The following is a 24,840-nucleotide window of genomic DNA, read 5'->3' on the forward strand; positions in this document are numbered from 1 at the left end:
TTTTGAGTTTCTCAAAATTCATTTACACGTGATACTATTTTCTAAAATAAGTAACTAAAAATCAGATGAAAAAAATATAAGAAGTTTCCAGTGCAGAAAATTATGTTTTTGCATTTTTCTGATGATTTTACAACTTTTAACTTTTTAATTCGACTTCATTCCTTTTATTGATAAAACGATTTCCACAAAATTAACTGTACATATTATTCTAGAATATAAATTTGGATAATTTAAAAGACAATGATTGGAAAACGATGTTAAACAAGTACGCCAACAATCATGATGGTAAAATCTGGGCAAGGGAATTACAGACACTATTATTCAAAGAGTTCCGCGGATTCGTCACCATTCGTCATGCACAGACATATATATTATTAATTAATTCTTGGAGTAATATTGAAATAAAATATCGTTCTCCGAAGAAATAATACTTCAAATGCCTAAATTATTTTCAGAAAGCGATAACATAGGGTGGAAACAATTGAAACAAATGAAACCGATAATATTGGTTTTGTCACAGGTATATTCAGTTTTTCTATTGTTACCATACGGGTTGGTTATCTTTTTTGAATTTTGTAGTTTTTCCTTTTGAATTTTTACTTTCCAAAAATTGATTTTCCAGAAAACGTGGCAACTTAAAGAAAAACAATATATTTAAATGACATTTTAAGTTGAGTGTAATTAGCTCAAAATGTTAATTCACTGACACTTAGCAATCTAGAATTCTTGTTGTTTTGATGTTTTCAGTCGAATTTTAACTTAAACTTTTAGACCTTGATATTTGTTTTAGTTGTGACAGAAAGTTTAAATATCTTACTGCAGTATGTGTCGCTCTTATATACCATAAACGATGACAAATAATAATAATTATAGAACTTTTCTAACTTTAAAATTATTTATCCAAAACTAATTATAGACCAGTCGAAATTCTCAGCAAATTATTCCCAATTAAAAAAGTTAATTAAGTATTTAAGTCACCATTTAAGTTTCGACAACAGATAGAATACCAGAAATAATGCAAATTTATTTAAGTGTATCTAATATTGTAAAATAACAATAATTAATCATTATCATAGAGGAAATACTACAAAATTGATGTGTGTTATTCTAAATAAATTGTCCTGTATAATAATTTTTGCATCTTAGCTTTATCAAACAAAGTCCTTATTAAATTGACATAATAATATGCGCTTTTTTTATTTTTTTTAGAGAGTAAGTGAAGGGAAGTCTGAAGAAGTCAACGAAAATTCCATTTATCCGACTGCACAATTCGTTACTGCATTAGCCACTCATTATGAAGAACTGTTCGAAAGCGAAGACGAAGTTAATGAATTACTCGAGCTACTTGGTCAAAACGGTAGTAAAAAACTTAAATAACTATTGAATTTTGTTTTTCTAATAATCTACAAACCGCTTACAGGCAAATCAACAATTGAATGGACGACGTACTACGAAATATTAACCATGTTGGGGGCTTTACAAGTGGTTAGTATTTATAGTTTTAATATTATTGAACTTACTACCTGGTGGAAATGTAATATTTAAATTTTGTCTTCAAAAAATTATCTACAACAATATTTTAACATGTTATTTAAACGTGTTCTGCTAAAATAAAAGAAACCGTAATTTCTCAATTGTTGTTTTCTGTATTCACCGATTATTAATTGATGAAATAAAAACATCTCAAAATAAATTAATCAACTCTGTATTAACATAGAAATTTTGTGTTAAAACATAATATAATATAATGTGTTTCTTAAAACTTTTAGATGGAAAATATAAAAAAGGAGTTTAATTCAACAATAGGTAAGTACTTATGAACAACATTGTAGTGGACATTTTTATTAATTAACATTTTAATTTTTTTAGGCTCCGGTGTTGCTGATTTTCATGAATATATAAGTAAACATAAGCTTCTTAAGAATAAGCAAATCTCTAAACTCTTCAAAGATTTCATGAGACGTCTTAGTACAAAAAAATAATAATTTCGAATAGTTACCAATAATTTGTAAAGTTTATAGTCATTTTTTGTTTGTTTAAAGCTAAAATTATATTTAAAAAATTTTAATTTATTTCAAATATTACAACATATTTCTTAAAATAATATTAAGGAATACACTATGCACAATAATATTACATTACACATATATTTATATTGCAATATAAATACATAGTACAGAACTTTCAATAAAGACAAACGGTTGTCAATAATCAATTGATTGTTTATTTAATTTGTATACCTGCCAACGATTTAATAAATATAATACACGTACAAAAATATTGGTTTGTATATTTTTTTATTTTTCTATTACACTTTAATGGATACAAATTAATCCTTTCCTATACCTTATCGCCTTATATTATCTTAAAGAGTTTATAAACGAATCTAATGTTAAATTAATATTGTATAACTTCATAAGTTACTTGAAAAAACTACTATTTTTTAACTTTAACATCGAAAGCAATTTTTTTAGATAAAGTCAGTTTGGGAAGTTGCGGAAATGCCAACCTATATGTTACTCAATAAATATTTTGCTAAACTTTATTAGGGTAGGTTGTATTGGAAGATATTGTGTTTTAACATGAATATATTATTGGGCTGGATACAAGAAATGGTATGTTATCATTTTTACGTTACACTTTCACTTTCGGTTAGAGATAAGAGATAAATGATAGGATATAAGTGCTAAGAGATAACATATCCATGTTTATTCAGTTCATGATTGATAAGTGAACAAATAAACTCGTAAGATTTTAGGAAAAAAAACCCACCCTATTGCTTATTGAGGGTTTACATAATATGAGCAATATTTTGAGAGTTTACCAAGCTTATTCACAAGTCTTAACCAAAAATTTATACAAACGAATCACAAAACCAATGGCTGGACGATAAAAATAAATCATCAATTTCGTCACCATCCGCCAAAATATACACCAAGAATTGTTTACTTGTTAAACTGAGACAACAATATTCTACTTCAATAGCATTATACAGTCAATTTTTTAAAAATATTTTCTGCAGACCACCAAAATCATACAATACAACAATTATACAAAAAGAACAGCAAATGTCTAATTTGAAAACAGTTTTTTGTGTTATTCCATTTATTTTGGAATTTTTTACTTATTGCTTTTCTTGAACAAGCAATTCACATAGTATTATCTACAACACAAGCTCTTTTCTAAATTTGTTTTCATTTATTTAATTACAACAAAGATATATTTGAAACTTTTTACTGTTCTAACTATTACTATGATACATACAAAAATATGTAGGTACAAAATTTAACAATTCACCTGGTAAATATATTTTGTTGCGTCGAGCTACCAAGACGCATCATATTTTATTTGTATTGTCAGCCGTCACAGATGTATCAAAAAAAAATCGTTGTCAAAAGTACAGTTTTACAACTCACGATAAATGCCACCGATTTTTTTATTATTTATAAAAATTTCCCACAATCATTTCACTATAAGTATCTAATATCAAAAAAGGTATCAAATATCAATTTGTTTCACATTTTCGGAAAATTATTCTTTATTTAATAAGTTCATCAAATGTATAAATGTAATAATTTAAGTTTAAAAAGCCAAAACATTACGGTCGGGGCATGGTGGGAACGGATCTTATTGGAAAGGGAGTGAGGGAGTTTATAGGTCTAAAGGAATTATTTTGACTCAAAGTGAGATAAAATCAAATTCAAATAAACGCTTCGATGAGTATCTGTAGATGCATGTAAATAAACAATAGACGCATTACAGTATTACCGATATGGTTGGTCGTTTGTATATAATAAACTATTGGTGCTGTAGTCAATACAATAGCATAAGAATTAACAATAAAATTATAATTGTTTAGCTCCGGAATGCTAATATTCTGTGAGTGCTTTATTATTTAAAAAAAAAAAAGATGTCTGTCCAATATCCCCAGCAAATTCATGTGACTGGGTAGACAGGGGTTTCCAAAGTATTTCCAAAGATAAAACCTATAGAAATAAAATATTTTATCTTAGGATTAGTATTTTAATGTCAACTATACATTAATAACAGTATACAAGAATATTATTCATAACAAAACCTTGTCAAAAAATTAAAACTGCAGCACAGTCGTTATATTTTCGATAGAGATTGTTAAGAATATTGTATGGATAACATTGTAAGCAGAGTGATGTAAACTCGAATTATGCGATTAATTTAATTTGAAATTGTTCGAAAAATCTTGTTTGGAATAGTTTAAATATCCCGATTTTCGAGTTTCCCAAAATTGTTTTACATGTCATACTATTTTTTTGAAATAAGTACCTACAAATTAGAGGAAATAATATAAAAAGTTGCTATTGCAAAAAATTATGTTTTCGAAATTTTCAAAAGATTTTAAAACTTTTAACTTTTCAATTCGACTTCATCCTTTATTGATAAAATGATACGCATAAAATTAATTGTACATAATATTCTAGAATATAAATCCAAATCTGGAAGAATTGACACCCGAGCAATGGCAAGTGATAGTTAACAACCACGACAACGATGATGATGGTTTAATCTCCGCAACGGAATTACAGAAATTATTATACGATGACAAGTTTTAGAAGTACTCAAACTTGTCGGTCAAAAAGGTAGTAAAAAACTTCACTACCTATTGATTTTTGGTTTTTAATTATCTGCAAAATGTTTACAGAAAATTCACTAATTTAAAGGAGGAAGTACTGCGAATTACTAAAATTGTTAATGGCTTCGAATCAGGTTAGTAGTTATAATATTATTATTTTTTTACTTTATCAGTATGATTGATCATACTAGCAGGCGTAAAGACGATATTCAAATAATTTTGTACTTGAAAAATTTGCAACAATAATCTTTTAACATATTGGTTAACATGTTCTTCTAAGAAATTAATAATGAATAGAATGTAATATAAATTATTTATTGCTATTTTAACACTTCTAGATGGCACATGTACTTCTGTTCATCCGACAACAATGACCCTATCAAGAACCAAGAAAAAAACGGTAAATACTTAAGAACAACATGGTATTGGACATTTTTATTGACTAACATTTACATTTTTTTCAGGTGAGGGTTTTGTTGATTTTTGTGAGTATTGTAAGCGTAATAGTCGAAATACACCGATGGTGTTCACTGTAACTTTTTTAATACGGGATCAATTATTTTGAGTATCAACTCTATAAATCACAAAATTTCATCTGGTTGTTCCATTAGGGGCGTACACATTTTCATGGAATATTCTTACAGTTATTATACACTTAGCATAGAATGTAGGGACTATACTATGGAGGCAAAAGAATAGTGTAGAATTATTACACTTTAATAGGCGTAACGTGTAGGCAATTTACGACACCGGTGTAAAGGATGGTCGAAACAACTCTTGGCTGTTCTTCTGTGCTCCACTAATTACTATTAATATTATGTTTTAGTTTCACCATCAATAAAACTATTTATTTCACTCTATTTTCCTAAACTAAGTGACCCCAAAGGTACAATTTTATTATTGATATTGATATTATTATTGAAATATTAGAATTAAACAACACAAGTGTTGATCACAAATAACGATAGCCCTTATATAAAATATGATTTTTTTGTCTCAGATATTTCTAATTTTTCTTCGACTCTTAACGCTCATAAAAATAGGCTAACCAGGATTTTTTTTTTTAAATTGACATCCTCAATCGTTTCCTCCGATGAATGAATTTTTGAGAACATGTATTGTACTTATAACAAAATATTTTGCCGTTTCCGTACAAAATCTACTTAACAAGCGTATTGCCTTACTTATGGTATTGAAAAATACTTTACCGGTTTAGCCAAATACTTGATCAAGCATGGCAGAATAATATATATATATATATATTGCTAAACATCTACATCATAACTTAGGTGTTTAAACATTTGAAGTCCATAATTGGTTTCAAAACTAATTTTCGGTCAGTAGGCCGACCAATAATAAAATCTACCACCATACATACTAGTAATTATTAATTTAAACAATTTTTTAGAACGTCGAATTTATATTATTTATTATGGACTACGCCATGAAGCGGACCATCAGTGCCTCGAATTCAAGGCCGAGGGCGGCCCCGGATGCTATCAAATATTTATGGGCACCCTGCTTGAATATTGTAAAATGAATACACATAAATTGTTATTTCTTTAAACATTTATAGTTTACTTTTGTGACATTGACTTATGTTGTACTCTAGGTCTATTAATAATAAGATATTTGGTATACTTATCCTAAAATCAATAAAAAAGTTAATAGATTCTTACTATTTGTAGAAAATTGAACATTTTATGAAAAGTTGTATTGAAACATGTAAAAGTCTATAATATTACTAGTATTCCTTGAGATACATTTTTAAGTAGTGCTAAAACAGTACCTCAATAGTACCAGGACTAATTAAAACATTTTTTTTTTAAAAATGTCGGAAATATTCAGATTTCTATAAAATAAATTTACAGTCAACTCAATGATCAAGTACAATCTGGGTATAGTTAATAAGCACTGAGACCAATTTAAACAAAAAAAAACAAAATGTTTCTTAAATATATTCCTAACGATGCACATTGACTACTCAGAAAAATATCAGAACGATTCCTTCAAGAAGGGTTGAACACTTTTCATCATTTCAAATATTTTTAGAACTAATTCACACACACAGTCACATTTTTTTTATTATTAAACTAAGGAAACCCCCCATGTGCAGACTAATTAACAATAATTATTATAAACGATTTGCATTTCAATGTTAAAATGATACCAGAATATACGTATTATAACTTTTTAGAAACGGTGAACTCCAAAGGCCAATATGAAGGAAACCAACGGACACAATAATATCATCAACATGAAACTCTTAAACCTATTTGGTTTAAATCAAATTTTGAGCAAAAAATGTAGCAAGATTTACGGTTATGGAGTAGTGAAAACTATAGTGATAATCAGCATGGTGTTTTCGTCATCAAACTTATTGATTAACTCGTACGGACTTTACTACTGGCAAAACAATATAAATCATACGCTTACTCAAATCGTCGTTCTAACAAATATGCCATTGGCGATTTACAAAGGTTACACTATAATGAAAAATCCAAAAACCATCAAAAACGTCATCAAAGTAGGCGAATTTAATTTTACCAAGTACAAATCAAACAGTATCGCTGACCGTTTGAGTTGTTACCAGAAGTTGTCGCTAAGAGCAACCAAGATATATTGCATTATTACTTTGCTGGCTAATTTCTGTTGGTTAATTAGTCCGTTGATATTTAGTGGAATATTTTATTTTTAATCGTTCCTTCCGTTGTATTATTTTTCCCTCTGTCACCATGGACTGTAGCTCTAGACATGACAGGTATATAAAACTAAATAAAAAAACATGGAACAAACCACGCCGTGGTGTCTAGTCGGCCAACCTGGGCCGTGTAGTGAGCTAAATCTCAATTTTAGCAGGCCTAGTTAAAAAACAAATCAAAGTAAATGTTGGAAATTTTCAGACTCCAATAAAGTTAATTTACTGTTATTAACTTAAGCTATTAAGCTAGGTATAGTTAAATAAAAATAGAGTGGTATTATTCCTCTCCAACACGACCGTTCTAACATAATTCAAATCACTATATAGTTTTATAAAATATTTCTTGAAACGGTTTTAATGGGTGGAACAAACTGACTATGGAAGGAAAGGCCGTTGCGTCAGGTACAAAACATCCATTAGCATTATAACAATTAACGCGATAGTTTATCGACCAATCAAAATTTTCAGCAAATTATTCTTAATAAAATGGCTATCATGAATTTTTTTTTAAAAAATGTAGCAAAAAAAAAAATTTTAAAAAGTAAAATAGTTAGGTTTGTTAAAAAAACGTGGTGCTTATAGCGCAAATGAGAATAAATTCATCTCTAAAAATATTCACTAGAACAAAAGTTATTTCATTTGTCGAGTCATTGTGGAATACACTGTATATATTACAGTGGGACGGAGCGTATATGGTCAGGGAAGGTCACAGTAATAGGTCAGAATTATCACAACTGATAGATAACTGATTAGATGTATTTTGATTTAACTGTCAGATAGTTTTCCAAAGACGAACGTTAACAATAATTTAAATTAAATTAAGTAATTATATCCGTCCCCAAATCGTTACGCGGGTTTTTTTTTACTAAAATGTATACAAACATTATACATGCAGTACAAAAAAAAATTACATTGTCTAAGAAATTATTTATCTTAACTTGAAAAATCGGTCAATATATATTTATATATATATGAATATAAAAAAAATATGTAAATATGTAATTATTACACAGGTTGTCCTTAAAAAGAAAGTTTTAAAAGTTGACCACCGTAACGCTGCGCCTAAAACTTAATACAAAACTCGACTTAATAATACATACAAATACATACTTAATGATATACAGTATAATTAGTACATAAATAATTTTATATAGCCCCTAAATACACACTGCCTTGGAAAATTGACATTCAACTAAGGATAGAATTAACTATGCGGAGTAGTCAGTCATTTTGTGTTTGATACTACAATCAACTCGGATGTCATTTTACGTAGGTAAGTACCTTTTCAAATTATAAGTGCTCTCATAAGTAAATAAATTAAAATGAAAACAAATTTACGAAAATATTTCAAAATAATAATTTCGTATAGTTACGTAAATCCGTATGCGCAAAATTATGCATATAAAAATAAAATCGCCGTAAAAAAAAAAAAAAATTGAAAAATATTGGTTGCATATGCAAAATTCGTGTCAATAAAATAAATTCGTTTAAATTATATGCGAGTATAGTCAAAAACAATTAATCTAAAACGAAACGCCGCGCCGTGTCAGAATATCAGTCATTATTTCATTATCTAGTCCAAAATTATTTTATAAAGCCGAACAAATTAATATGCCGCATAGTGTGCGTCAACTCTTGACACGATAAGTAAAATAGGTCAATCTGAGATCGTCAGAGACAGTGCCGTGTAAAAAATATGTCACCGGGGTTTAGCCGAGAAAATATTTGCCAAAATAATAATATAACAGTCAATCTGAATGATCAGAGACAAAACGCCGTATAAATAAAAATAAATAAACTCTCAACGGTAACAAACCGGACTTAAGTATACACTATCAAATTTGCTGATGACATTCGTGCAATACTATCAAAACCAATTAAAATTCAAAAAAACCGAACAGGACGAATAAAATAAAGGTTAGTTGCTCCTCTCTCTTAAACTACCCATATGATCAATATTCGAAATTCAAAGACGCGTGTTATGATGTTGTGTGGTAAAAATTATGGTCTCCTGATCACTGGCAAATAAATCAATAAAATATCGAATTTGCGGTAAAAATGCGGCAATAGCGGCAACAAATGGACAGGCATGGAATCGGCATTAAATTTTTATAGTCACATTTTTTTATTATAAATACAAGGAAAATACTAATTAATAATAATTGTAATAAACGATTTGCATTTCAATGTTAAAATTATATCAGGATATAAGTATTATAACTTTTTAGAAACGGTGAACTCCAAAGGCCAATATGAAAGAAACCAACGCACACAATAATATCATCAACATGAAACTCTTAAACCTATTTGGTTTAAATCAAATTTTGAGCAAAAAATGTAGCAAGATTTACGGTTATGGAGTAGTGAAAACTATAGTGATAATCAGTATGGTGTTTTCGTCATCAATCTTACTGATTAACTCGTACGGACTTTACTACTGGCAAAATAATATAAATCATACGCTTACTCAAATCGTCGTTCTAACAAATATGCCATTGGCGATTTACAAAGGTTACACTATAATGAAAAATCCGAAAACCATCAAAAACGTCATCAAAGTAGGCGAATTTAATTTTACAAAGTACAAATCCAACAGCATCGCAGACCGTTTGAGTTGTTACCAGAAGTTGTCGCTAAGAGCAACCAAGATATATTGCATTATTACTTTGCTGGCTAATTTCTGTTGGTTAATTAGTCCGTTGATATTTAGTGGAATAACAAATGATTTAAAATTGCAAATCAACGACGGTACATACAACAGTTACCGTTACAACGCATTCAACTTATTTTTTCCGGTATCCAGTAATGCTTATAATAATTATTTTGCTATATTTTATACGATCGAAAATATCCTGGGTTGGGTGTATGTATTTTCTACAACAATTTTTGACGTCTTATTAATTTCAATGTGCATGGCACTGATAGGCCAACTAAATAAAATTGTATTAGTTTACAAAAAGCTTAAACTGAACGAAGACACGTATGGAAGTAAGTGTATTATTTTATTAAAATACTAATAATGTAATAAACATTCACGTAGGATAAAATATATGAATGTATAGCGTTCGGACAATGGTTAGCACTCAAAACCCAATATTAAAAAATTACACATAAGTATTGATGTTGGTTTTGGGGCTTCGGGGCTAATTCTATCTCTTTAGTTCTCTCCAGATATACAAATGTCATTGTCATACTGTTTATGCAATGATATAGTCTATTATTTTAATTAGTATATGTGTTTCTCAATAGTATTGTGTTAATCACTTAATTTATTTATGTTGTGTTTATTATTTCAATACCAAACTTCCACTCGCAATAACTCGTATACCATATATATATATATATATATAGAAGTCAAACATAAATAATAATTGTTGTATTACTATACACTAATATATATATATATATATATATTAGTTCTTTCAACATTGTTTAATTCATTATTTTTTGTTTATTTGATATAGACGATGGAAAATCTAATTCCTCATCTGATAGTGTGATACAAGACTTCCAATCTATTATATCTGATCAAGCGAGAATTTTAATGTAAGTATACATTGTATTGTTTTTTTTTTGTTTAAGAAATATATTCAATCTGTATTAGTAAGTGGAAGAAACACAATTTGATGTGTACCTAAATGTAATCTACATCTAAATGTAAAATGTTATATGCCAGCCTGCTATAAACGTAGGTCATAACGATGAAAGGTTGAAATCAAATTATAATTATTTTAATTTTTTTTAATTTAGCATCGTTTGTATTTTTCTATAGAGAAATGAATAGTTTTTATGAAATGGTACGACCAATTGTGCTTACTCAAATAGTTTTCGCTTCAACTACTTTGGTGTTTTTTACATTCATTGTAACGGTGGTAAGATTTGTGTGTTGTAGAGAATAATCAATGGTGATATTGTAATCATTATGTTATTTTTCAGATTGCAAGCGATATTGAACCAGCAGGATTTTTGCAGTCGATTAAGATATTTAGCGCCATTCCTTTGTTTTTATTTCAACTTTTTTTGCCGTGCTACTTATTTGGGAACATTAACAATTATGTAATGTCCTCCTCTCTTTGAATCGAGTCCGTGTTTACTCTAATATTGTATGTTCTATAATTTTTTATTTTTAGAGAGACGCTATAAACTTTGCGCTGTACAGTAGTAACTGGACGGATTCTCGTGTCGAAGTAAAACGATTAATTCTATTAACAATGACAATGAATAATGCTCACCAACTAAAAATGAAAGTGACGCCCATGAAGATAGTAAACATGGAAGTTTTTGCAAGCGTTTGTATAATATGACCTATTTAAAACCATGACCTTCATTATCTACTTATCGAATAAATTACTATTATGTTGGTTTTTGGCTGTGGTTCCAACTACAATGTGTCAATTAACCTAAACAAACATACTTAATAATGTACAATGCTTTAGACTTTATTGATTTTTATTTAATTATTTATTGCAGAGTGTTCCACGACGATTCGACAAATTAAATAACTTTTGTTCTAGTGAATATTTCAACAAAAAAAATGTTTTAAAATAATTCTTACTCATTTGCACTATAAACACCATGTTTTTTATTACACTTTATTATTTTACTTTTTAATATATTTTTTGTTGTTTTTTTAAATTCAAGATAGCCATTTTATTAAGAATATTTTGCTGAACATCTTGACTGGTCGATAACCAGATTTCGATATTTACTTATTGGTGAGTTACTAAAGGTGAATGGGTAGGATGGGAGTTGGAGTGCGGTAGAGTAATGCGTTCAGATAAAAATAGCTCTATGCGCTTACCCTACCACACTCCACCTCCCATCAAGTTATTTAATCAAGTAAAATAGTTAAGTGCAGTAATAAATATGGTGCTCTTAGCACAACTGAGTATAAATTAATTTCTTAAAATTTATTTTAAAATATTCACTAGAACAAAAGTTGTTTTATTTTTCGAAACATTGTGGAAAACCCTGTATAGAATAGATGAAAATTCGCTTCGGTTATCTTATGTATTATGTACTTTAATTAATAATTTTTCATGTACATACCATGCAATAAAATGTATGTTGCAGGTGATAAATATGTGTTATTCAGTATTGTCAGTGATGATAAAAAAAAACAAACAATCGTCGATATAAGTAAAATAACAAAAAGAAAAGTTCATACATTCTTGTTAATCATTTGTATTTGTTCTTGTTTGGATTGTAATTTAATTGTTTGATATAAATGTATACAATAGTTTAAAAAGATTGTTGTTTAATATAAATAAATAGAAAACGTTAAAACTTAATAAATTGTAATTCACCTCTAAATTAATTAATGGTTGTAATTGATTTTGATGAATTTTGTAATAGTCTTAACAACTATGCAACGTTATGATGTGGACTAATACATCACCATGCAAACTTAACAGACCATAAATAACCAACGCTGCCACATCAGATGATTACATACTCCAAGTTATTTGAAAAACTTGCAAAAAAGTTATAAGGACCCACGAAAATCTGTTTATAAAGTAATTTTGTAATAAATATCATCATGAATGTGTCAGGAATTGATTCAATTGCTCGTGATTTGTATTTTAAATAGGATATATTAAATCTAAATGACTATGAATTAGATATAATAAATTTATCAATATTTTTAAAGATTTTAGGATAGAAACTGAGTGACCAAATATCTAATGTTTAATAGACCTAGATATCCGAGTACAACATAAGTCAGTATTAATAAAAACTATGAAGTGTTTAAATATAATATTGTAACAGCTTATGTGTATTTCTTTTTACAATATTCAAGCAGGGTGTCCATAAATATTTGATAGCACCGGGACCCTCGGCCTTGAATTTGAGGCACTGGGTTTCTGCATTATGACATAGCCCATAATAAATAATGTAAATTCAACGTTCCAAGAAAATTGTTTTCATTAATAATTACTCGTATGTATGCTTGTAGATTTTATTATTGATCGACCTACTGACCGGGAGAACAAAGGCGTCAACGTTATTAAAACTCAACCGATATGTGATTAATGTTCATTAGTTAGAATGGTTTTAATATTTCCACCAATAACTATATCAAACAAAATAAATTTTCAAAACAAATTGACAATTTTTTCTTATTCGTATATTGATCAACTTAAACTTAATCAATATAAACCTTAACAGTAACTTGAAACAAAGTAAAAAAAGTTCATGTAATTTATATTATAAATAATAGGAACTAAAATAATTATTTAGCAACCCGCTGCCTACGTTTTTTTATGTATACAACTTTCATTAACAAAAAAACCTTAAATAGAGTAACACGAATTGTTACATTACAGATAAGTTATTTAAAAATATTCTTTTGATATATTTCTTATCTATATAACTTCATGTCTTATGTATAACCATATGACCATAAATATGCTCTCAACTTTTTAAAGTAAGAATATTTTTCTTAACCATTTGACTGGTCGATAACCATTTTTGGACAGTTACATTTAAAATTTAAGACGGGAGGTGGAGTGAGATGGTAGAGTGATGCAAAAATATAAAACAAATACTTCACTGCACTCGTCCTCCCTTTCTAAATTTTAATTTTCAACAACTTTAAAGGTTAATTTCCATAAGTGGTAATCGTTGGCCACTCAACATTTTTAGAAAATTATTTTAAACTTACAAATACTTAATAAAATATATACGTTCTCGTTTAATAACATAAAGGTGATAATATTTTAACACATATAGAGAACAGAGTTGAATCAAAAATAAATTGGAATGGGCGAATCATTATAGTTATAAAAGCATAAACCAGAAATATTTTGAAAAAGACTTGTGCAAATTACTTTAAACTTGAAAAGTCAATAAAATATATAGGTACGTTCCCGTTTAAAAACATTAATTTCATAAGGTTTTTACACATATTATAGATAGTGTTAAATTTTAAGGAAATACATTAATTAAATTGGCCGAATCATTAAGTATAAAAGTATGAAAAAGAATAATTTAACGAAATTAAATATCTTCTAAGATTTTGATTGATTTATATTCATTGAATCACGCTGTATAGTTACTGTTATTAGACATATACACAAAAAAATAAATGTTGGTTTAAAGATAAATACAAATTAAAGCAAAAACAATACAGTTACAGCAGCAAACATTAGATTAGGTTAGGCTTGATTCGTACTATTTCTCGACGGTATGTACGCGCTCGTGGTTTTTGAGGTACTTTTTAACGCGATACGCTTTTTCGCAGACCGAGCATTTATACGGTTTCTCACCGCTGTGAACCCGATTATGCGCCGCGAGGTAATGTCTTTTTTCAAAAGATTTTTCACAGATTCCCTACATTTAAATGGTCTCTTGTCGGTGTGCGCGAACTTGTGTTTCTTGAGGCTCGACACACGGCCAAACGATAATCCGCAGACCCAGCACTTGAATGGTTTTTCGCCGGTATGCACGCGCATATGCGCCATGATGCGTCTGTTGGTTCGAAAAGATTTTTCACAGAAGGTGCATTTCAATGGTTTTTCACCGGTATGCACGCACTCGTGTTCTTCCAGTTTTAACTTGTATGTAAACGATTTTAAACAGAAATCACAATCGAAATGGCCGTCTTTGTTTCTAATAAAAATTGTTTAACGTAATATTGGTAATCTTAAAGTATACTATTGTGTGCATACAAGTGAACGTATATTTTATATAATATTTGTTATGTTTATTTCAATTTAAATTCTACAGGAACTGCAAAAAAAAAAACACTCAACTACTCTAGGAGTGTATTTTATTTTGCATTTTTACATAGTTAGTCAAAAACCCTGCCCCCAGAAAGTATACCCAAAATTAAAAAAAAAAACGGCATACTTGGCCATGGACGACGAGCTGCTCTTGCGCGACCAATTCTGGTGGAATCCGCCGCCGGGCGATCCGCAACAAAAGTCCGACGTCGAATCCTTGCGCATCAAAAAGTCGCCACCGCCGCGCCGCTGTTGCTGCTGCTGCACCGTCGGCCGTTGTAATGATGGTTCTCTTGCGCCGAGTGCCGACGCATGACCATTGACGGCTGTTGCTGTTGAGGCGGCGGCTGCGCCTGTCCGTGGCTGCAGTTGCAACAGCACGGCTGTTGCTGCGGCGGTTAGCCAACGAGAACCGACGCATGTAATAAAAAATATATATACCTACCTACTGATATTAGCAAGTAGACCTAGATATCTAGGCCAGTTTAAATAATTTACAAGGGAAAATCGCTTAAGTAATGATAATTGATAAAAAGTAAAAAGAAATTAAAACCAATCTTTTAAGAAATATTTTTTAAATCTTTTGAATAAAATACTAATTTTTGGAACAAAATATTATTATGTATGTCATTTTTTTTAAGTTAAGTTGTTGCCACAAATCTTTAGTTTTGAGTTATAAAATTAAAAAAATCTAATGTCTGATGACATTTACAGTAAACCTAAATACTGTACAACTCGTTTTCTTAAAAAATGACAATAACACGTTTTGAAATGCGGCTCTTTAAATTTAAGTTGATAAATATGTAAATTTATTGGAGATTTTCTCGGTTTTAAAGGGGAAGGAGTAAATTTATTAAATTTTCAAGTGCTTAGGTACTCATAGACTATATGCTTCATCTGTTAGTCTCATGCCTATTGTGTAAATTTAAATGTTGCGAATATTTTTAACATTGTTAAATTGTAATATATTTACATTCAAGGGCTCCAAGAGCCCAAATGTCTTAAGGGGTACTTAAGACTCCCACAGTATTGACTAAGCACGTGGGAAGATCAAAATACTTCCTTAGTGAGAATTTGATCTGGGGAGGGGCCTAAGTCCCTTTCAGCCACCCTTCCACCATTTGCGTCAATGGTGGACATCGATTGTCGTTATCGCGATTGTTGTTAACCAATATCGTCGTTTTTTTTTTTTTTAATTACGGCGTTTGATGGTAAAATGATTGTCCATAAGATTTGATGTATTGCCCAAACTCGAATAAAAAAAGATAATTTATAAATTGAGTCAATTATTAACTTTAATCAAAAAGTCATTGGCTTTGATTTAGTCGAGCAAATAATGGTGTAGTTTATTATAAGTTTCAATGCGGAATTAAAAACGTGTTGGTTTTACCACGATGTGTTTCGATATGTTTTGTATGTCTGGACCACGACATCTTCTAAACGGTTGAACTGATTTCTTCGTGTAGCAAGTCTATAGATCAGAAATTTCACTAAATTAAGCCAAACAAAATTCATCCCTACTCCTTCAAAACCGAGAAAAAATCACTAACTAAATTACACATTATGTTTTGTTCAATTTTTTTTAAGAGTTGTCAAATTGTATGGAAAATTCTTTGTGTACACTAAAAGGTAATATAGATAAACGATGACAATCTAAAACAAACTACATAAATTCTGTCCCCTAGAAGAGATGGGAAATTTTCGGTCAGTAGGCCGACCAATAAAAAAATCTACCAGCATACATACTAGTAATTATTAATTTAAACAATTTTTTAGAACGTTGAATTTACATTATTTATTATGGACTACGCCATGAAGCGGACCTTCAGTGCCTCGAATTCAAGGCCGACGGCCCCAGGTGCCATTAAATATGTATGGGCACCCTGCTTGAATATTGTAAAATTATTATACATAAATTGTCATTTCTCTAAACATTTGAAGTTTACTTTTGTGGCATTAACTTATGTTGTACTCTAGGTCTATTAATAATAAGATATTTGGTATACTTATCCTAAAATCAATAAAAAAAGTTGATAGATTCGTTACAATTCTTATTTGTAGAAAATTGAACATTTTATGAAAAGTTGTATTTAAACATGTAAAAGTCTATAATATTACTAGTACTCCTTGAGATACATTTTTAAGTAGTGCTAAAACAGTACCTCAATAGTACCAGGACTAATTAAAATTTTTTTTTTTAAAAATGTCGGAAATATTCAGATTTCTATAAAATAAATGTACAGTCAACTTAATGATCAAGTACAAGCTGGGTATAGTTAAATAAGCATTGAGACTAATGAAAAACAAAATGTTCATTATTAAGTAAAAGCTAGGTGTAATTAAATCAATATACCTAAAGAGGTTTCTTCACTTTGGCAAAATAGAAAAAAAAATATATTTTACGACCGTCTTGCATGATTATAGGGTTTGCTGCTCAAAGCAAATTTAATTACTATTACTATAGCGTTTATTTTGCGATACTGGTGTTGCACTATGAACCTATATTATTCCAATACCATAAAAAATGTAAGAGATAGGTGGAGTATAAATGGTATATAGGACACGGTAAATAATTTAATGTATTACGTTTACTATATTGTTTGCAAAAATGTGATACCGTTTCTTCATTGTCACACAAGCTATCGTATGAGTAAGTTTGTTGTCTACTTTATGCAAGTTACTTAATATTCCATATTAAGTAAGTAAATTCCAATTATTATGCAATATAGGCTAAAATATTTAAACAATTACATATTTTAACATAGAGGTTCATTTACAACTCTAAGTGTCATCAAAACGCTATAAATAAATATTATTTTAGTTTTTAATTTAGTTGAATAATAATAACTAATAGCTAGTACAAATTTTGTACCGCTAGATTTTGTGGCATCCAAGCACAGCTGATGGCTACTAGTGGAAATTGGACACAAAACGGTCAAGAGGACAGTTCTGCATTAAGTATGTAACTATGTATTAGTAACTACAAAGCTATTGACAATTAACAATCTACAATAAGTATGAAATGGTCAATCGAAAATAATAGGTACATTATTTCATTATTATTGGGGTGACATCTAACGCTCGTCTTCCTGAATCAATAATTAGTTGGATATTAAATAGGTCTTAATATTAAATAATAGCAGGACAACCATTATGTTGTGCCAATTAATAGGCATACACGAGTACTAATCTAAAACCTAATTGCTTAAATAAAAAATAACCGATTTCCGCAACTATCCATACTGTTTTTATTTTATAAAATTGCTTTCGATATTCAAGTTAAAAAATAGTAGATTTATCAGATAAATTGTAAGACATAATAAACCTATTGATTTCATATTAGATTTGATTATAAGCTTTTTAAGTTATTAACATAATATTAAGTGATGAGGTAAAAGGAAAGGACTAATTTGTATCCATCAAAGTATAATGGCAAAATTGAAAAATATATAAACAAATATTTCATTACGTGTAATATATTTATTAAATCTTTGGTAGTTAACAAATTAAATACATAATCTATTGATTATTAACAACCGTTTAATCCTATTCAAATGTATCTATGTGTATTTTAATAGAAAAATGTGTCTAATATAATATTATTGTGAATAGTGCATTTCTCAATATTATTTTGAGCAATTTATTGTAATATCTGAAACAAATTTACATTTTTAAAAAATGTTTTTGGCTTGCAATTTAAAAAAAAAAATATATTAAAAACATTGTTATTCAAAATATGTACGCAGTGTATGGTACGAGACCTGCAAGAAAATTAAAATTTGCACAAATTTATATTTGTGACCTAGTTTAAAGTGTGTACAACTTTTTGTTTATAAAATTGCTTATGATATTAAAGTTGAATTGTAGTAATTTTTTTTAGGTAAATTATAAAGTCATAATTGGTCTATAGATTTAATATTTGGTTTGAATATAAACTTCTTAAGTTAATAACGTAAAATAAGGCTATAAGGTAAAAGGATAGGATTAATTTGTATCCATCAAAGTAAAATGGAATAGTTAAAAAATATATAAACAAATATTTCATTACACTAATTATATTTAGCAATTTTACAAATTAATTAAATGATCTATAGATTATTAACAACCGTTTATCTCCATTAAAATGTACGTATATATTCTATTTATATAAAAATGTATGAAATGTAATATTCTAAAGCATACAGTGTTCTTTAATATTATTTTTCAGAAATTTAATGTAATATCTGAAAAAAATTTAAACACTTCCCTTTTTTAGCTGTGGAATTTTTATTTTTACATAAGTCGAGAAATAATGGTCAAGGTCCCATTGACCAAATCCTCAACGGACTCGAAGATTCAATCCATCAAAAATTCCGCTCGTGTATGGCTATACAACGTGTTATAGCGGTGTATGTAGAAGATTAGTTTTAACAAGACTGTTCTCAACAGTGATGGCAATGGTGTAGGTTATGCCGACCTAAAAGCGGATAAAAGACATACATTGCGATTGATTTGTTTTGTTTGTAAACGCTTGTGTGAATTGTGTCACACAATCGAATATACAAACAGTTTTTAATAGTAAAATAAGGGGTTGTTTTGGTGTTCTTAGTAAACGTACCGTGGGTATGTAAAATCAATCGAAAAAGAACTTAATTATATGTCTTTTTTACAAATGTGGTTAACAGAGTGACGCACATAATATCTTAAATACCGTTAACCTGTAATTAATCATATACAGTTGTCCTAAATTTGTATAAGACATAAATATATATTGCTATGTAATTACTTTCTTCTTAGAAATAGTGTGAGTTGTTTCACTCAAATTCAACATAGTAAAACAAGGGTTTGTGGTATGTTCTTAGAAACACACCCGTGTAAATTTATCGCCAAAGACCATAATGATATGTTTTATTTAAATACATGTGGTTATTAGAATGACACACACGATATCTTGAATACTGTAAACCGTGTAATTAAGCTTAGACGGGTGTCCTAAATTTGTATAAGACGTAAGGACATTGTTGAGCGATGGTTTTCAAATGTGGTAACATCATTCCTTTGTCAGAAGCCCCTTAGCAGTTTAAACAAGAACTTACGACGTCACAGCAAAAGTAATACGTACATTTTATAATTTAATGTTGTTATGTTTTGAACGGAAGTACAGAAGTAATACAAGATCATCAGAAGGATATCAATTGAACTGTAAACCGACAAACACGTAAAATAATAATTCGGGTAATATAAGCCAAAATTATAATAATTGTTCATCTAAAGTTGATTTTAAAAATTATATTGCCAACTACTATTAATAAGAAAATTATTTACTAGATTTGGTATAGACCTAATATTGGTATAAAAAAAAGGTTATGTTATTTATGTTAGTAATTATTTTAACCACTGTATCGATAATTTTACCAAACGGTCTATGAATCTGAAAAAGTCATATTACTCTTGAAGACAATTATTATTATTTTGTACTATAGGTACAATCTATTTTCTGATTACATTTAATCTATAATGCAAAAAGATCGTAGTCTAAAATGACGAATAAGTTCAATACATTTGTATAATTACACTTTTGAAAAAGCTCACGACAAATGTTATTACTTAATTGTTTACAAATGGTTCTATAAGGTGCTAGGATTAATTTCTGTTGTTTTGTCGCATACTTTGGAAAACTGTTGAATCACCATTATGTCAATTTATTTTGAACATTGTTTAAATTACTTATTCGTTATATTTAAACTCTTATATTGGGCTTAGAAATCAAATTTTTAAAATCTTAGTCCACACACCCACATAAGCAAATGTTCTTATTTTCACAGAAAAAAATTATTGTAATCAGATTACTCTGTTGTAGCTTTACTTTTTGGCGTGAGAGTTTTTTCTGTAAGATCTGATCACACGTAGGCCCCATAATTATTTGTTCTTTATATGATTTCCTTAATTTTCTTATTTGGCCGAAAAGTTCAACCCGTAAGGTGCGGTTATTCTTAGGAAATGAATTGTGAGTAGTGAATGTAGCACAGTAATATTACATTAACCTTCTACTTTTTTTTTTTTTGCTATAAAGTGTAATACAAAAGCAATCAATAAAAAAAATTAAAAAAACCTGTTTAAAATTCTAACAAAATAATAAAACAATTACTACCTTAGTTAAACTATAAAATCTAGGTCTACTATTATTTTTGGTTTTTGTTCGTTTCTAGTCCAACGATTTACCTAGTACTATGTATTTACATTAAATATATTTTGTACATTTCCTTACTCGCCCAAGCAGTGTTTGTCAAACATATTGCATTTTAATTAACATAAGTATATTTTAAGTATAAAATACGAGTATGATGATATTAGAATTTTGATTTTTTTTCTGTTATATTTTCTATATTGTATATTATAATATAGAGTTGAGTAAAATTCAATTAATAGTTTTTACCAATAGCAACTAAATGGAATCGATTTAATTGAAATAACATATTAATATTAATATATATATGAACTCTATAACCGAATATGATTTGTTTTTTTTTTTTTGTTTTAGATAAAAAAAAACACCGAGAAATGGCAAACCACAAAAATGACGACAAATCGTTTATCACTAACGTTAGGTTGCTAAAAATGACCGGTCTCTATCAAGTGTTGAATCCAGTTAAATCTGAGGGCTCAACTACGTTATGGGGATGCAATATTTATCAATTGGCTCACATTTTAGTCACGCCGTTGCACGTGATAATTGTGATTTTCTGTGTGATCGGTTTCATTGCTTGGACAAACGACTTCAACCAGAGGCTAAACTGTTGTATGCTATTAGTAGGGGCCATTAACACTTTGCTGAACGCCATTCGGGTCGGTCAGAAATCCGACGTTATTTGGAAATGTTTTGAAATAATGCGGGACGATTTCTTGTCTTACAACTATTCCAAAACGGACATAGTGAATGATTATAAAAGAAAGACCGTGATGATTACAAACATATACTCAATAGCATTTTGTTTGATACTTATTATTTGGTTGGGCAACCCGGTGTTCATAACTGATTTTACAGTGAAAAATGCAGACGGCGACTTGGTCACATACCGAAACAGCGTCATCAACGTTCTGCCTTACCCGTTCAAAATCGACCTGTATAACAAGCTGTTTCCAATCATTTACATTATCGAAGCCGTTATATTTACGCAATCTGTAATTGGATTTATAATTTTCGATTCGGTGCTGATTATTTTCTGTTGGTCGATTATAGCACACCTGAAAACAATCGCTTCGGCGTACAGCTCGTTGGGATACGAAAAAATCGAAAGTATGTAATCAAGTACACCTAACTGTCTACGTGTACAGTGTACTCAGATATATTTGTTTTATGCCTAAATTAAAACTATTTGTCTACTTGTATTTATCAGACGAATCAGTAACGTTAATAGAAAAATTCAAAACGATTATTTCGGATCACACGAAAGTGATATCGTAAGTTAATTTATTATAAAATGTATTCATAAAAATATAATATATACATATTTCTTTATAAATTGCATTGCGCAGTTTCAAATTTAATTTGTTTTATATTTGCCCGGATGTTTTTGTAGAGTAATGAAAGACTTTTTTTATACTATCCGACCAATAATAGTAGCGCAGATTGGAATTGCTGCTTGTATACTAGTTTGTGCGACCTATGCCTATATAGCGGTAATACTGTAGTAATAACTTTTATCTTTGAGTAAGCATTTTGATATTGAATATATATATATATATATATTATTATTATTATAGAGTTATTTTAACGGGATGCCGATTATGTCTGCAACTTCGATGAAATATTTAAGTACTGCGATGTTCAGCGTGCTGCGGTTGTTCCTCTTAACTAAAATTTGCGGACTTGTAGACAATGAGGTATTGGCGGAAATATTTTGTATTTATCTTACACTTTTTGTCTATATGCATAATATATGTATAATTTTGTACACTGTGACTAAAAGAAGTACAATGCTCAAATTGTGGCGAAAACGAAATGGGCAGCTCGTTGTAAACACGATAAACAGACAAATTTACATATTATATATGCATGCAATTCTATCAAATCGTTGTAATCTATAAAAAAAATGGTCTAAGATAAATATAATAACATATTTTAATTTTTATAACTATTGTTTCTGCCTATTATTTCATCGCGATGTTTAAAAATACAACTGTCAAGCGTATTTTAACTATTTAAATTATAATACAAAATAAAATACCTTATTTGGTTACAGGTAAACTCGATGAATTTCTCATTGTACAGTTGTAATTGGTTAGATCAAGATTTGTCTTTCCAAAAGCTGGTGTTGTTGTCAATGACTATGAACAGTGTTAATATGAAAACGATTATGATAACACCGATGAAGAACGTTGATTTAAAGATTTTTACAAGTGTATGTATTTGTATTATGTATTTTATGCATTGCGAATAAACCCAACCAAAACAGCACAAAAACTGAGCTCTTTCACCATTATGTGATCTCAACGGGAACTTTTTTTTGTTATTTTTTATTTAATCATGACAGCTTAATTACAACATAATCGCTAATTAAAAACAACAAATTACTAAAAAGAGATAAAACTTTTATTGTGTTTTACCAAAATTTAAAATGTAAATAGTACTATTTTTATTTAGCATTTAAAATATTAGTTTGATTTGAGTATTAGTTAATTTCGTTAGATGCAAATGGCACTGTTCTTATTCTCTACGACAGAGTTTTCTTCATTAATCAACAATCATATTATTTTACCTTATAAAGTGTATATTTCACAATTTACATAAATGATTATTTGTTTTTAGGTGTTACATATGGCGTATTCTATTATATCCGTACTATTAAAGAAGAAATTATCCGAACAAAATTAAAATCACAAATATGCGAAGAGCATTTTAAGAAAAATTATACTATTAATACTATAGGTTGCAACATCATATTTTCATGAAGATAAAACAATATGCATTGGAGTTTTACTATACTTAGCTATTAGCTATTATATATATAATTATAGTTTTATTATACTAGCTATTATTGATCACACGAAAACAGAATAAGTTCTATAACACTAATAAATAGATTAAAGCAATATTGTATGTTTAATATAAAATACATTTTTTCTCATTATTTAATTTGTCGAGTTATTTTTAACATGACGTTATGCTATTTATTTGTTACAAGTTGGGTAAAATACGTTTTCTTTTAAACCGAATTTTTTTAAATGTTTTTTTAATTTTGATTAATGCATGTCTTTAACATTAAAAAAAAAACTGAATTGATGTTTTTCGTTCTGGAATTGTAAGCTGCTAATCTTCAAAAGAGCATCGTCTAGGACTTAAGTCTTTAAAAACGTAAATAAATATGTATGAGCATTTAATTTTAAAAATAATTCTTTTAGTAACATCTTAAAAGCGAACATATTCTATCAGACTGTAACGTGGAAATATCAATATGCACATCATATTATATTGAGGAAATCCCACGAATAAATACATAGTAATACAATTTTGAAAAAAATATTAATATTCATTATACATAAATACATAATAATATTACATATTAACAATACATTTGTAGATATTCATTACAGTACTGATTGTCGTTCTATTCACGCGTTCGTCGTTCGTTTACGTGTATGAGATACTTTGCATTCTTGTTTGTTAAAACATATAAAGGCAAATAATAAAAAAATGATTGTTTATGTAGATGTAGCCATGTTGTAGACGCTTCCTTCCTTCTAGCTTTTGTTATATGTATCTACTTATACGTCTAAGAATATATCCTTGGAGGATCAATTTCAGTGGGTTGTTATAATCAATGACC

At 28.8% G+C, this 24,840-nt stretch overlaps 3 protein-coding genes across 3 annotated transcripts; all 3 read left to right on the forward strand.

The window, feature by feature from the left end:
- The first annotated feature begins 481 nt into the window (after positions 1–481).
- Positions 482–5,021, forward strand: LOC126845877 (uncharacterized). Its single transcript, XM_050584866.1, has 6 exons — positions 482–520; positions 1,210–1,357; positions 1,421–1,485; positions 1,770–1,806; positions 1,870–1,902; positions 4,948–5,021. The coding sequence occupies exons 1-6, from the start codon at positions 491–493 to the stop codon at positions 5,019–5,021; spliced, it is 387 nt and encodes a 128-aa protein (XP_050440823.1). The 5' UTR covers positions 482–490.
- A 5,737-nt stretch (positions 5,022–10,758) lies between these two features.
- On the forward strand, positions 10,759–11,614 carry LOC126845878 (odorant receptor 94b-like). The gene is made up of 4 exons (XM_050584867.1): positions 10,759–10,856; positions 11,083–11,182; positions 11,247–11,366; positions 11,441–11,614. The coding sequence occupies exons 2-4, from the start codon at positions 11,087–11,089 to the stop codon at positions 11,612–11,614; spliced, it is 390 nt and encodes a 129-aa protein (XP_050440824.1). The 5' UTR covers positions 10,759–10,856; positions 11,083–11,086.
- Positions 11,615–20,143: 8,529 nt separating this feature from the next.
- LOC126845805 (uncharacterized) lies at positions 20,144–23,982 on the forward strand. The gene is made up of 7 exons (XM_050584714.1): positions 20,144–20,248; positions 21,555–22,310; positions 22,411–22,474; positions 22,594–22,693; positions 22,778–22,897; positions 23,257–23,415; positions 23,823–23,982. Exons 2-7 carry the CDS (start codon positions 21,575–21,577, stop codon positions 23,886–23,888), a joined length of 1,245 nt encoding a protein of 414 aa, XP_050440671.1. The 5' UTR covers positions 20,144–20,248; positions 21,555–21,574; the 3' UTR covers positions 23,889–23,982.
- Positions 23,983–24,840: the final 858 nt, after the last annotated feature.

This window comes from Adelges cooleyi, unplaced genomic scaffold (assembly GCF_023614345.1).
Source record: "Adelges cooleyi isolate 19-005CV unplaced genomic scaffold, UGA_ACOO_1.1 ACOO_flye_CR_arks_rails_tigmint_CR_PRNA_8, whole genome shotgun sequence".
NCBI lineage: Eukaryota > Metazoa > Arthropoda > Insecta > Hemiptera > Adelgidae > Adelges > Adelges cooleyi.

Excerpts from the sequence above, each read along its gene's own strand:
- LOC126845878 (XM_050584867.1), top strand. The coding sequence starts at position 11,087 with ATGAATAGTTTTTATGAAATGGTACGACCAATTGTGCTTACTCAAATA. Across the intron at positions 11,183-11,246 it reads TTACATTCATTGTAACGGTG|ATTGCAAGCGATATTGAACC; the intron begins GTAAGATTTGTG and ends GTTATTTTTCAG. Across the intron at positions 11,367-11,440 it reads TTGGGAACATTAACAATTAT|AGAGACGCTATAAACTTTGC; the intron begins GTAATGTCCTCC and ends TTTTATTTTTAG.
- LOC126845877 (XM_050584866.1), top strand. The coding sequence starts at position 491 with ATGAAACCGATAATATTGGTTTTGTCACAG. Across the intron at positions 1,358-1,420 it reads CGAGCTACTTGGTCAAAACG|GCAAATCAACAATTGAATGG; the intron begins GTAGTAAAAAAC and ends AACCGCTTACAG. Across the intron at positions 1,903-4,947 it reads TGATTTTCATGAATATATAA|ATGGCACATGTACTTCTGTT; the intron begins GTAAACATAAGC and ends TAACACTTCTAG.
- LOC126845805 (XM_050584714.1), top strand. The coding sequence starts at position 21,575 with ATGGCAAACCACAAAAATGACGACAAATCGTTTATCACTAACGTTAGG. Across the intron at positions 22,694-22,777 it reads CGACCTATGCCTATATAGCG|AGTTATTTTAACGGGATGCC; the intron begins GTAATACTGTAG and ends TTATTATTATAG. Across the intron at positions 22,898-23,256 it reads GCGGACTTGTAGACAATGAG|GTAAACTCGATGAATTTCTC; the intron begins GTATTGGCGGAA and ends ATTTGGTTACAG.